Source organism: Gorilla gorilla, chromosome X (assembly GCF_029281585.2).
Source record: "Gorilla gorilla gorilla isolate KB3781 chromosome X, NHGRI_mGorGor1-v2.1_pri, whole genome shotgun sequence".
Classification (NCBI taxonomy): Eukaryota; Metazoa; Chordata; class Mammalia; order Primates; family Hominidae; genus Gorilla; species Gorilla gorilla.
Genome location: NC_073247.2, coordinates 115,150,980 through 115,165,381, shown reverse-complemented (window position 1 = coordinate 115,165,381; position 14,402 = coordinate 115,150,980). Strand labels below are relative to the sequence as shown.

Below are 14,402 nucleotides of genomic sequence, written 5' to 3'. Positions count from 1 at the left end.
TAGTAATTCCTGATTCTGGTGATTCAGGTGGTCACAGTGGCTGGTTGGGGGTGGGAAGAGCACCCAACTGTCAACATTTTTAACACTTTCCCTAGGTAATTATGATGCACGTAAGGCGTCTATGTTTCCCTAAACACTAACATATACAAGGTTTAAAAAAAAGTTTACAGAATTTGAGTTAGAAACTTTCCTTGCTATGTTCCTTTGGAAATAATGTAATGCTTTCCACATAACTAGTTACTTGCCTTTGGCCCCTTAGTTAAGGATAGTGAGTTAGGGACAGTTTTGAGCTGGATTTCTAACTCTTAGTTAATTAATCAATCAAAATAATTAATAATTTAATATCTACTATGTCGGGCACTATACCAGAAACTGTCTGGAGAAAAGGGCACACACTCACAAAGAAATAATGCCAAATACTTAATATAGTTTTTAAGAACTTACAGAGTAGTTTCATGGTTCAGGTATGGACAAGAAGGGAGTGTGTTTCCACTTTAAAGAAAATTTGTTCTCCCAGTGTAATTTACATGTCTGGGTAAGTCTGTTAAACTGGGTGGGCAGGCCTGCCAAGAGTCTCCTTTGAGAAAATCCGTATCAAGGATAGAAACACAGGCACAAACAAAGCCTTCAGCCTGTTTGTATTGTGGAGGTTTGCAGTAATGCAATTCAGGGCACACTCAGATGCATTTCCTCAGCTAGGCCCCAGTGCACTCTTGTCTGAGTTATTTGAAGGAGTTATGAAAGAAAACCAGAGAGGGCTATTTTTCTAAGAACCAATGTAATCCCAAGAACCACAAGAGTTGTACTCACCAGGATAAATATAACTCTCAAGTTATAAAGACATTCTCCACAATTCTATAGAGGTCAAAGGGGGATTTGGCTCACCAGAGACTCCAGAGAAATCAGTGGGGCTTTGTTACCTTGAAGACCCTAGCACCTCATCAACAGCAACAGAAATAGGATCCAGCAGAAGGGAAAGTGTGGCCAATTAAGAAGGCAGTAATCAGGGGAGCAGGAGGATTGCAAATAACAAGAATGATATGGGGGAACCCACCTATTTTCACTGTCTGGACTTGTAAACATGAGTGATAATTCCTCCAGTCCTCACTAAGTACCTGATGGGGGTCCCGGTCCTGTTAAATGTTGGGGAGTTGGGGACAGAAGCCAGCCCAACACAGTTCCACATTTCATCAGTTCCACTCAGCAGCCCTGTAAGACAAGCATTGTTCCCCATTTCACAGAGCAGAAAACGGGCTCTTTAAAGGAATGTATCTGTAATAAAGGGAAGGTTTATTATTCCAGTTAAGACTGAAGGATACTTAAAGTTTACTCTTCAAATTTGTTGAGCCAGTATTGTTACGTATCTGCACTACATTCATAATCTCATCGAAAAATAATTTTCATTGCTTCTCAAACTCCAGATAATAAAAGGAAAAAAATGTCACATATTACTTTTTTTTTTTTTTTTGAGACTGTCTCGCTCTGTCGTCCAGGCTGGAGTGCAGTGGCGTGATCTCGGCTCACTGCAACCTCCGCCTTCCGGGTTCAAGCCATTCTCCTGCCTCAGCCTCCCGAGTAGCTGGGATTACAGGCATGTGCCACCACGACCGGCTAATTTTTTGTAATTTTTTTTTCAGTAGAGACAGGGTTTCACCGTGTTAGCCAGGATGGTCTCGATCTCCTGACCTCGTGATCTGCCTACCTTAGCCTCCCAAAGTGCTGGGATTAGTTAATACACAGAAATGTTCACCAATTAACAGTCTAGTGTATTTAATCTCAGATTTTTTTTAGTTCATCTGTTATATGTAAGTATACATTTTTTAATGAGACAATAAATGTATAGATTGCTTTTTAAATTGCTTTATTAGCTTTAAATTTTTCCATGCAAATGGGTGAAACTACTGCTGACAGAAACTTACACTGAGTGCAAAGGCAATCTTCAAATAGAAGCTGGCAACACAAGACCCACTTGACACATGGAAATAACATAGGGTTCACAGCAAACGGATCAGTAAAGGCATATTAGGAAAATGCAAGGAAAAAGAAAACAGCGGGAATCACAGTATTAATCTCATGATAAATGGCAGGAGTCAAGGCATAAGGCAAAATTCATCATGATGGTCATGGTGATTAGAGAGCTCCCCCATAAGGATACGCAGACAATTCCTCAACTGCAGCTCCCTAAGTTTTCTTCTGATTTCTCTCATCTCCTCCATGAATATTTCCATATCATCTCCATCTCCACCCACCCCATCATTGATCTGCCTATTGGGTATGGCCCATCGAAAATTAGGGGCAAGTCGGCGAGCCTGTCCCCGTCGATTTCCTGCAGGCTGGTGGCCTTCACCTCCTCCCAAAGGGCGGTCTTCCTCTCCATTCTGCATAGGCTGCTCCATCTCTTCGTTTTCCTGGTGAATATTTGCCATGATGAGATTTTTTTTTTCTGGTTGTTTTTCTTTGAACACAAGTAAGACAAAGGCAAGGAGAGAGACTGAATGCTTGGTGCACTGACCAGCAGGATTCAGAGCCCTGATATCAAAGGATTTTTTAATTTCGTTTTTTCCCACCTTAGAAGTTCCGTGCGTCCTCTACGGGGCCTCCAATTAGAGCCCCTCCCTCCTGCTTTCTCCCCTTTACCTCCCTTCCCCCAAACCCACCATTTTTCGTTTCCCGGGATTCTTTCCCAGAGCTTTGCAGACAGCAAAATGGAGGACCGGTATAGGAGTGGGGGATGGGGTGGAGGGGGTTGGGGTCTCAGACTGGGCTTTCCTTAGGTTCCGACCCCCGCCCCACCACCGTCCCTCGCACCGACCTGGGCCTATCCTTGCAGTCTCCTTGTCCTCCGGATTCTCGCCGCGAGGTGCGCCGCGGAGACACTTAGCCTCGCAGACCTGCAGTCGAGCCGGGGTGGGGGTTGTGGGGGGTGGGAGCTGCTGCAGCGGAACGCTAGCGAAGACCCGCCGCCGCCCGGCCCTTTCCCTGCTCCGGGCCCGGGCTCCCCTCGGTGCCAGCGCCCCGCGTCTCCCGCCCCCCACCCCCACCCCACCCTCGGCCGCCCCGCCCCCCGCGGTGTTCCCTGTTTTCCTGCAGGGACTCGGGGGTGGTTTTCCATCGCTCTTGGTGGCTCTGCCGCCCCTGGAAACCCAGCCGCCCCTGCTTCCCCATCCCTGGGGGCCTCTGTGTTCCCAAGCATGTTGGGGTGTGGAGAAAGCTGGCGGGGACCCCCTGCGCTGTTCTGCGCCTGTCGCCGAGGTCGGTCAGCCGCTGCTGGCATGGCCGGGGCGCGCGGGCCCCGGAGCCCTTACCTGCTCCGCTTTTCCCCGGGCCGGATGCCAGCCCGCCGAGCTCAGGGCAGCGGGGAGCTGGTAGCCAGACGCGAGTGACGACTGCACCGAAGGCTGCGTCGCTCTGCAGCTCTGGGTCACGTGAGGGCCGCGCGTCACCACCGAGCTCGCCCCCCAACTTGGGCGGCCAGTGCAGCAGGATCTCCCCCTTCTCCACCCCCGCCACCGCCATATGCACGCGCAAAAAACAGCCTCCCTACTCCCGTCTGCATGAGGTGCCCCAGAGCGCACAGCCCTGTCACTCTTCTCGGTCCTCTCCAATCTGAGGGCCCACAAGTGGCATCACTGCTCTGCGGTTGAAGTTTGCCCTCCTCTGGTTACCAGGGAGGGTCTGCATCATCCTCCACCACTGCCCCCTCTCACTTCAGGCCTTGGCTTTGGCCTTTTCTGCTTTCTCTCCTTTTCTACCTGGCAACATGCTTTGCGCTGCACTCCCACTCCTACCCCTTGCATGTGCACTGCCATCAATGCCCACGTAGCCCCTGAAGTCCTACCCTTCTAGAAAATTTAGAGTGAGAGCTAAGGTGGGGAGGCAGGAGGGCACTTGTGAGAAAGCGGGGCAAGGAAGTGGAGTGGACTGTATATATTTCTTTTTATTTCCTTAAAAAATCTGCATGCTTCAGAAAATTATAAATTATAAGTTTTTAATTTTGAAAGAAATGCTGGCTGGGCGCGGTGGCGTACCTGTAATCCCAGCACTTTGGGAGGCCGAGGCGGGTGGATCACTTGAGGCCAGTGGTGTGAGACCAGCCTGGCCAACATGGTGAGACCCCATCTCTACTAAAAATACAAAAATTAGCTGGGCGTGGTGGCGTGCGCCTGTAATCCCAGCTACTCGGGGGGCTGAGGCAGGAGAATCGCTTGAACCCGGGAGGCGGAGGTTGCAGTGAGCCGGGATCGCACCATTGCACTCCAGCCTGGGAGACAGAGCGAGACCCTGTCAAAAAAAAAAAAAAAAAAAAAAAAAAGGAAATGCTTTATCCTGCACAATGAAATCTCTCATTGTTTATGTTGACCTGTACCACACAAAATATTTTTTCTGGGCTCCACACAACATCAAACCATTACTTTTGATACATACTAGCTCGTTTAAAATTTTATTTTTGGCCGGGCATGGTGGCTCACGCCTGTAATCCCAGCACTTTGGGAGGCCGAGGCGGGCGGATCACGAGGTCAGGAGATCGAGACCATCCTGGCTAATACGGTGAAACTCCGTCTCTACTAAAAATACAAAAAAATTAGCCAGGCGTGGTGGCACGTGCCTGTAGTTCCAGCTACTCGGGAGGCTGAGGCAGGAGAATCGTTGAACCCGGGAGGCGGAGGTTGCAGTGAGCCGGGTCGCACCACGGCACTTCAGTCTGGCAGTCTGGGCGGCAGAGCGAGACTCCGTCTCCAAAAAAAAAAAAGAAAGAAAAGAAAAGAAAAAAAAATTATAAAAAGGCGGGGCTCTTTCTTTTTCTTTTTTTCTTTTTTCGAGACGGAGTCTCGCTCTGTCGCCCAGGCTGGAGTGCAGTGGCGTGATCTCGGCTCACTGCAAGCTCCGCCTCCAGGGTTCATGCCATTTACCTGCCTCAGCCTCCGGAGTAGCTGGGACTACAGGCGCCTGAAAGGCGGGACTCTTCCTGAACACAGTTGGTGCTTTCGAAATGATCTGTAAAGTAAATCTTCAGGGAGCAGTCTGGTCGTCAGATCTTCACCATTTTATGTAACTTTGATGTTTTTGATACCACAGTCATCAGAGAAAGGGAGTCTTTTATTCCCTGCTTTCCTTTCCAAACCTTTCAAACCATCCCTACAAATATCTTCTTAGTATGAGCTCAGAAGTTAAGTACATATTATGCAGAAAGTAGTTTCAAAACCATCTACCCTTTGGTGCGAATGTTTCAAAATATATTACAAATAAGCAGGGGGTGTGTGAAACAACTTAACTTGAGACTGAACCTTATCCTGAGTGCAAATGTTCCTTTCTCCAGCTTGAAATCATTTTTTAAAAAATTATCACAGCTAGAAAATAGAGATGTCTTTAGAAAAGTGGCATTGTTATAAAAAATATTTGATATCTGTTGTTTATGATAAGGAACCAAAAGCATTAAATGCAGCACTGAGGCAAGACAAGCCAGACAAATGCTTACTAACTCTAGTTTTGGCCCCAAACTCCTGTAGAATTTCCTACCCTGCTAAACCAGATGACACAGTGAATAAAGGAAGAGTATATGCCCAGTGCGTATGTAGTTAGACGTTTTGGAGATATGTATTCCATATAAAATTACATATATATTCTTCTAGAGGTATATGGATATATTAGTACATAGCTCCAAAACATCAAATTATAAAATCACACTCAATATTTGTCTTTTAAAGAAATGTTAGTGATTCCTGGATTCTGTCTCACAGTTAAGAACTTTTTATACAGATTGCTATATTAATGATATCAGCTGGAATGATGCAGTTTCAAAGCATGAACAATAGTATCAGACAAGTCTGGCTTCAAATTCAGTCAGCTGTTTACTTGATGTTCGACTTTGGATCAATTACTTATCAAGGTCTGTGTGCTTCCTCTGTGAAACAAGGACTGTTAGAATTACACATAACAAGAATTTACTACATAGCCTAGTAAATCAATAATTTTTGTTGACATTATTTTTATTGTTATTCGATGGTTTCTAACATGATTTAAAGAGTAGCAGAGTATGATTCTTTCCTTAGCTAGACCCACTTGTTCTTAAAATCCATGAGGGCCCAAAACATGCTTGCTGTGTTCTATTTTGCGTACCCAGTGACTAATAGTGTTCCTTGCACCAAGTAGGTGATTACTGAATACTTGCTGAATGAATGTATCCAGTACTGAGGCGAATTGGTTGTTTTTCATTCTGGGGACTGTATTTAGAGCAATACGGAAAAGCTTTTATGAAAATTAAGAATTACCTAGAAAAAAATCTCCTGAAAGCTGAGAAGCCACTGTGATGTGACTATTGGATATGAAGTTTAGCAAGTGGATTTTTATTTCTTTTGGTGGCTAAATGCTTTGCTGTTTTCCTTTTCACCCATCTTGGATAAATCCTTTGTTCAAAACCACCAAATTTCCTTGGATGAAAACAGACATTTGTTTGTAACATCCAGATTGGATATTATGCTATATAGATTAGTTGTAATAAAGTAATGTTTTAAAGATAGGTGAAAATTATCCGGGAAATGCTGTTATCTTTACTAAAATGTTGTGAATAGGAGTTGATTGAGATGTTTTCTTGACCTTGAAGTTTTCTGAGGAGTTGGAAATAGACAGCACACTGTTGAGAACAAAAACAAATTTTTTCAAGGCCAAGTTAGAAGGACATTATATTCTGCATTTGGGATTCATGTGTCCCAAAAGGCAGAGAGAAGGTGAACTGATTAGATGGTTCTTATCCCCCCACACACATGTTTTACACATGTTTCAAGCCCAGGAGCCTCAATTCTAATCTGCCCTGGAGGCACCAGGAGGACTCAGAATGAAAAGTGAGATTGGCATTTGAAAATGAATAGAACCAAATCTTTAGTCTGACTGAAACTATTTTAATAAGCAGTAGTGACTGAAAAGTTGGAGAACTGGACAGAAATGTAGTTAAAGAAGCCCATTGCCCTGTGTGAAGTGGGGGAGGGAGTGATAGAAAGAGCACTGCTGATACAGCTATTGGAAAAATAAAACTGTTTCATGATTTGACCTCAACTAGTGAAGATCCCTCTATTGTATTAGTATCCCATCAGTGGAAGCTCGTTTTTGCTGAAATCTTTATGTGTATTGCCATGACATGGCTCACATGTACTTGTCTGAAATGCGCCTGGTTGGACTGTGGTTATTGTCCTATTTTCCTCTCATTATCTCTCCTGTGTGAATGCTAGGCTTGGGAGAAGGTAGTCTGAGCCCTAGTGGGCCCTATGGGTATGGGTATCTCTGTTCCTGCCTAGAATAGGTTCTCTATGTACCTCTCTGATGCTTTACTGATACTTTTTTATTGTGATTCTCTCTTTCTCTCTAAATTTAAGCACCGATTACAGACTGAAACTAGGTGTTAAGAATATAGGAAATTATGCCTACTCCAGCTTTCCTCTAAGCTATGGCCATTATAACTTTGATGCCAAGATTTCCAAAATGTGGAATGAATCTGATGAAATTTTAAGGGTGTCACTGTAAGAGTTTCAATGATTTGGGAGATAATATATTTAATTCAAGAGATCTAGTCTGAAAAAATAAAAGGGCCGTGAGACTAAGATGTCTGAACGTGAAAGCAGCAAATATTCAGCACCTCATTATCTACTGGGGAACTGAGGGGTATTCTTTTCTTTATTTCATGGATTGCAGATGATATCTTGAGACACCGGAGACCCGTGGCCACTCTTTCCTGTTGTTTAGGACTCTGAAGGAAAAGGAGTTCTGCCCTATGCAGTCTCCTAAACTGATGACATTAGCTGGACTATGTGTAGGCCAAGAGAACTCCTTTGGCCCTTCTAGCTTTAGGCTGAGGTGAGCACCTTTTTTACTTTTCCCAGGACTTAGGGATGAACTTTGAGGAGTAACAAAACTCGTGCATAAACGTTCATGAAGTCACTTTATCTTATTTCACTGTTACTACTCCCATGTAAGTTCCATTGCTAGTATACAGTGCAACAAGGGGAACCTGATTTTTTTTTTTTTTTTTTTTGAGACGGAGTCTCGCTCTGTCGCCCAGGCTGGAGTGCAGTGGCACGATCTCAGCTCACTGCAACCTCCGCCTCCTGGGTTCACGCCATTCTCCTGCCTCAGCCTCCCAAGTAGCTAGGACTACAGGCGCCTGCCACCATGCCCGGCTAATTTTTTATATTTTTTAGTAGAGACGGGGTTTCACCGTGTTAGCCAGGATGGTCTCGATCTCCTGATCTTGTGATCCACCCGCCTTGGCCTCCCAGAGTGCTGGGATTACAGGCGTGAGCCACCGTGCCTGGCCAGGGAACCTGATTTTTCACACAAATTTGAAAGACAGAGAAGAAACAGGAGAAATATATTTATACCATATGTGCTATGGGTTGAATTGTATCCCCCCAAAATATATATTGAAGTCCTAAGCCTTATAACCTCTGATTGTGACCTTGTTTGGAAACAGAGCCTTTGAAAATATATTCAAATTAAGGTGATGTCATTAAGCTGGGCCCTAATACAATATGACTGGTGTCCTTATAAGAAGAGGAAAACCAATCCAAGGACAGAGGCAGAGATTACAGTGATGCAGCTTCAAGCCAAAGAATGCCAAGGGCTGACAACCATGACTATAAGCTAGGAAGAGGCAAGAAAAGAATCTACACAGAGTCTCTGAGGAAACATGGCTCTGCTGACTCCTTGATTTTGAAATTCTAGCTTCCAGAGCCATGAAAGGACACATTTTTGTTGTTTTAAGCCACCCAGTTTGTGATACTTTGTTACAGCCATCCTAGGAAACCAACAACATGTGAAAGAAAAAGAAAGTTAACATCCATTATATTTAAAGAGCTCTTACAAATTAATAAGAAAAAAATGAACATACCAATGGGAAAATGAGCAATGGATATGAATAAGTAGTTTACAAAAGAAATAAACATGGCCAATAAAAAAATTTATTATTTTAACAAATAATAGTTGAGCATTTATCATGTGCAAATTGCTGTTTTAGGTACTAAGGATGCAGGAGGAAACAGCGTAGACAAGGGCCCTGTTGTCAAAGAACTTCCATTATATTGGGTAATGTTGGGGCTTAGAAACTGATACCCCAAGATATGGTGCTTTGGCATGCTGAACTGAAGAGGAACCTCAAGGTCCATCTGACCTTTCCCACACACTTCCTCACTCTCAATCCTGTCTCTCCCAAAGCACAGGATGAAGTTGTTTTCTGAAGTTCCCTTATTTATCTAAAGTCCAGACTCATTAAAGAAGAAAACAATTATCTCTAGTCCCTTCCCTGAGCTTTCATTAACTACACTCATATCTCAGGAAGAAAGACTGAAGTCTGTCAACATGCCTAGACAGACTTTTGTCACAAGCCATTGTCTGCTTTGGATACCCAACAGACTATGTCCCAGGTCATTGTATGTTCTTCAAGCCCATTGAAATAGGATAATAAAATAAACTGTGAGGTCAGAAGAATGGATTAGTAGGCTTATAGAACAGTGGATTTTATAGCTGTGTTTTCTATGCCTTTGCCTAATTTTGGATTTGTAGGGTAGGGTTTATGATCTCAAGTACTAGGCCTTCACAGATTGTGTACTATGAAAACCAAAACAACCTTAGAAATATTTTAGTACAAGGGTCCTATTATTCAAATTGAGAAACTGAGACCCAGAAAAATTAAGGGGCTTGCCCAGGTTACCAAGAGGGTAGTAGTAGAACTAGATGTAGAGATAGCTTTGTTAGATCTACTAACTCCCAGGAAAGAAATCTTTTTCTTTTTCACTTGTTTTCTTAGTGTCTTAGTCAGTTTGGGCTGCTATAACAAAATAGCAGCTGAGTGGTTTAAACAACAAACATTTACTTCTCACAGTTCTGGTGCAAGATCAAGATGTCAACAGATCCGATGTCTGATGAGGACCCACTTTCTGGTCTGCAGATGGTGATTTTCTCTGTAACATCACATAGTGGAAAGCAGAAAGAGGGGAAGCAAACTCTCTCATGTCTCTTCTTATAGGAGCACTAATCCCATTCATGAGGGCTCCACTCTCATGATCTAATTGCTTTCCACAGACTCCACCTCCAAATACCATCACACTGGGTATTAAGCTTCAACATATGAAGTTTGGGGGGACACAAACATTCAGTCCATAGAACTTGGCCTATTTTATTTATTTATTTACCTTCTAGGATTATACATATTGTGCATAAACATCTAAGGAAATATTTGAATATTTTATCTATGATTGCCGTCTGTCAATCTTAGTCTTCTGTCCCTCCTCTTAAATCTTAGAAGAGGGCTTATGACAGTTTCAATCAATAGGGTAGAATAGAGTAGAAGTGATGCTATGTGAGTTACAAGGCCAAATCATAAAAGACCATACAGCTTCACCCTTATTTACAGGAAACATTTGTTTTTGAAGCCCTGAGATGGCCATGTTGGATATGCTACATGTGAACCCTCTAGTTGACAGACCCCGATAAGCCTGTCCTTTAGTGTTCTCAGTCTCGGCTATCTCAGCACCCAAAGTTTTGGCTCTTTTGGTGATGGGTGATAAGTACAAATCATAAATCTTCCAATTTATGACTTTCCACATTTTTCAAGTATTCTACAGTAAATTAGGTGGACATGAGGATAAGCAACACATTATTTTAGAATACTACTAAAACTGATATTTTAGGTATTGGTATACAGACGATTTTTATCTATCTTTAATTAAAGTGCCAAAGATAAATATTCATTTTTTTCTCTTTATCTCTGTCTCTCACACACACCTTTTTTTTCCTACCTCTCTTCCTCCTCCCTCACTACACTCCTGCCCCAGCTGCTGAGTTAGGGACTATATTTCCTGTCATGACTCTCAGAGACCCAGGCAGTAGTAGCATAAACGTATCTTGTGCTTACATTTTACACTTAGAAACCTTGCCTGGTGACTTGGTGCCCCTGCCCCTCTCTCATCCTCTTCCATTTGGTTGTTTTCATCTTTGAGATTAAAGATGCATTTCTGATATTGGCCATCATTACTTCTATCTTCTAAATCGTCTCCGAGGAAAAGGTATCCTTTTGGCAAGGAGAAGGAAAAAAAAGCATTAAGTATTTTGAAAATTTGAGTTATAAAATAACATACAGAATTATCCTAGTTTTCTTACACATACATAGTGATGAAAATAAAATAACACATATAAATGCTGATATATGCAAGGCATTGTTGTATATGTATATTCATTATTTCCTTTATCATTTCAAAGATCCTATGAGGTAGGTGCTAGTAGTATTCTCTATTTTACAAATAAAAGAATTGCAGGACAGTGAAGTTAAGCAACAGACAGGAAGTGACAGAGCAAGAATTCAAACTCATATAGTCTAGTTCCTAAGTTTATGTTCTTAACCACTACTCTGTTTTATTTATTAGTAAGTCCCCAATCTAAATCTCATTCATTCTTTTCTTCATTCACCATTTCTTATTTAATATTGTTTGAACACTTTTCTGTGCTAGGCACAGCTTGCCCATATCCACTTCTTAATCTCAGGGCCATATTTAGGAGTTCTGATGCCCAAGACATAGCTCTTTCCATTTGATAAAAATATAAAAATAAAAATTTAGTTCAATAAATATTTATTATCTATCATGTGCTAGGCAAGGCCCTGGAGATATAAAAGAGAACAAAGTAAATATAACATTCATATTCATGGAGTTCATGAATTAATGGGAGGAAACCATAAATTTAGTGCTGTAAATGCTGAAGGGGCACTTGGAGCACAGAGTAAGAGGACCTAATGCAGTTGCCGGTGAAGTCTTCAAAAACAAAATGATGTCTAGGAGATTGATTTCTGGTATGACAGCAGGAAGAGCTCTGCAGACATGTTCTCCAGTGAAACTGGTAAAAATTATAAAACAAAAGAAAACAACCATTTAAAGCCTCTGGAAATGCTCCTAAGGGCCATATAAAATGTGGCACAGGATACTGTCAAATCAATGGAGAAACATCTATTCAAGAAAATCCATAAAAACTCCATAAGAAAGATGAGAATCTGTGGCATTTGAACTTAGACATCTGCTCCCTCCCTACTTCCAGCTCAGAGAAACATAAACTGCATTCCTAACTGGTGGCCAAGAACACAAGGCATCCTCTCCCTCCAGCTCCCAGTCAGGGACTTTCTTCCTAGGAAGAGTAGGATGTCAGCATTTCTCATCCTGCCCCCAACTACCTGTTGCTGAGGCTAAGTCCTGGGTAAGTGCAATCAAGAGGGTGAGACTCCCATCTTCCATCCAGTCCCCACTAATGGAATGGAAGCTATCCCCTGGGTGTGGCACTGCTGAGAATGCTGAGGCCCTAATCATCCTTGCCGTGGCTTGCTGGGCATGGTTTCACAACATGAGAAGTAAGCTGAGAGGACCTTCAGGCTGTTGTTCCCTTCTGTACCTTAATGTCAGCTCCTAAAGCAGGAGTGTCAGAGAGAAGAATGCTATTGTTCCCACCCCCAGATCCAGAGCCCTGGCTCAAATATTTTTGCCTGAGAAGAGAAACAAGCCATAAAGCATTTATCTTGTAATATCTTCCCGGTAGAACTTACTTCATGTACAACAGAGCATGGAGAAGTTCAAGCCAATGTTGCTCCAAAAATAGTGGAAGTTGTGGTGGGGACACTTGGAAAGTAATTCATGGGTTTGGTGAAGCTAGCAGTTAACTATTGTCTGGCTGGATTGTTGGAGAGCACCAGAGAGGGAGCTGGCTGGGAGGAGCCCTCTTGGGATCAGAACAAATGTTAAACACTGATGAAGAGAACCGTTCTTTCACTAGAACCCACATTTGATTAAATTATTCTGCAGAGCAATTAATGGCCAAGAATATTGTTGGAAATAATAGACCAATCAGTTAGCAATTAGAGGAGCCTAACAGCTGACTATGGTCATGGAAAGACACTAGGAAAGCTCTATCGAAACCATTGTCATCTTAGGGTGTCTGTGGGCATATCAAAAGATGAGCATTCCTGAGGGGCAACATCAGAAGATTAATGCTGGAGGAAGAGAAATAAACTTCACTAAAATAAGCCAGCCAATCACTAAACAAACAGGCAAATAATAACAAGCCCTGGAAGGGGAGGACACAATAACCAGAGTGGCAACAACATATTATCTAAAATGTCTAGTTTCCAACAAAAAATTACAAGACATGCAATAAACAGGAAAGAATGACCCATACCTACACTGGGGGCGTGGGGGTGGTGGGGGAACAGGCAACAGAAACTGTCTGTGACAGTGGCCAGATGCAGGATATCACAGATGTAGGATATTCAAAGTAGCCATTATAAATATATTCTGATAATTAAAGGAAACCATGATTGAATAAGTAAAGGAAGATATGATCTCAATGTTGCATGAAATAGAAATGTCAATAAAGACATACAAATTATTTTAAAAAAAGAACTACATGGAAATTGTGGAGTTCAAAAGTCCAACAACCTAAATAAAAATTTCACTAGAGGAGCTCAAAAGTAGGTTTGAATTTACAGAAAAAAGAATTAGTGAACTTGAAGATAGATTGAATGTATGCAATTTGAGGGATAGACAGAAAAAAACATGTTGAAAAATGATGAGATAGCCTTAAAGAAATGTGGGTCACATGAAGTGCACCAACATATATGTAAAAGGAGTAGCAAAATGACAGGAGAGAAAGGCAAATGAAAAATAAATAAATAATGGCAGAAGACTTACCAAATTTATTGAAAAACTCCAATGCACACATTGAGGAATGTTAGAAAAAACAAAACTCCTAACTAGATAAACACAAAGATATGCACAAGTAGATTCATCATAGTGAAAATGCTGAAAGTCAAAAACGAGAAAATTTTGAAAGCAGCAAGAGAAAAACGACTCTTCACATTTAAGGGAACTTCAATAAGATTAACAGCTGGCTCCTCAGCAAAAAAACAACAAAAAAAAATTGATGAAGGTAAGAAGACTGTGGAACAACACAATGAAAGTGCTCAAAAGAAAGAAAACCGTCTCTTAGTGACCAGCTGTTACAGGAAATAGAAAAGAAAAAGAAAATAGTGAACCAGGAATCTTATATCAAACAAATCTATCTTTCAAAATTAAAGGTGAAATTTAGACATTCCCAGATAGACAAAACCTGAGCAGAGTTGTACCTAGCTGACCTGGCTTACAAGAAATACTAAAGGGAGATCTTTAGGCTGAAAAAAAAAAAAAAACTCCAGATGGTAATTAAAATTCTACCAAAAAACAAAAAGCAACAGCGTAGATAATATGTAATTATAAAAGAGAGTATATTGTATGCCTAAGTATAAAATAAAGTTTTCTCCCTTCTTAACTAGCTTAAAAAGCAATTGTATAAAATAATGTGTACCTAATGTATTGTTAGGCCTATACCACATACAAATGTCA

The 14,402-nt window shown here is 41.9% G+C and overlaps 1 protein-coding gene across 3 annotated transcripts; it reads right to left on the bottom strand.

Annotated features, from left to right (window-relative positions):
• Nucleotides 1–1,844: 1,844 nt before the first annotated feature.
• BEX3 (brain expressed X-linked 3) lies at nucleotides 1,845–3,613 on the bottom strand. Of its 3 annotated transcripts, none has more exons than XM_031005865.3 (3): nucleotides 3,306–3,613; nucleotides 2,813–2,891; nucleotides 1,845–2,455 (listed from the first exon to the last, which is right to left on the bottom strand). In XM_031005865.3, the coding sequence occupies exon 3, from the start codon at nucleotides 2,424–2,426 to the stop codon at nucleotides 2,091–2,093; it is 336 nt and encodes a 111-aa protein (XP_030861725.1). In that variant the 5' UTR covers nucleotides 2,427–2,455; nucleotides 2,813–2,891; nucleotides 3,306–3,613; the 3' UTR covers nucleotides 1,845–2,090. The 3 variants fall into 3 exon arrangements, with proteins under 3 accessions (XP_030861725.1, XP_030861726.1, XP_030861727.1); XM_031005866.2 differs by having other exon boundaries at nucleotides 1,845–2,408; nucleotides 3,306–3,373; XM_031005867.2 differs by lacking the exon at nucleotides 2,813–2,891 and having other exon boundaries at nucleotides 3,306–3,516.
• Between the last annotated feature and the right edge of the window lie 10,789 nt (nucleotides 3,614–14,402).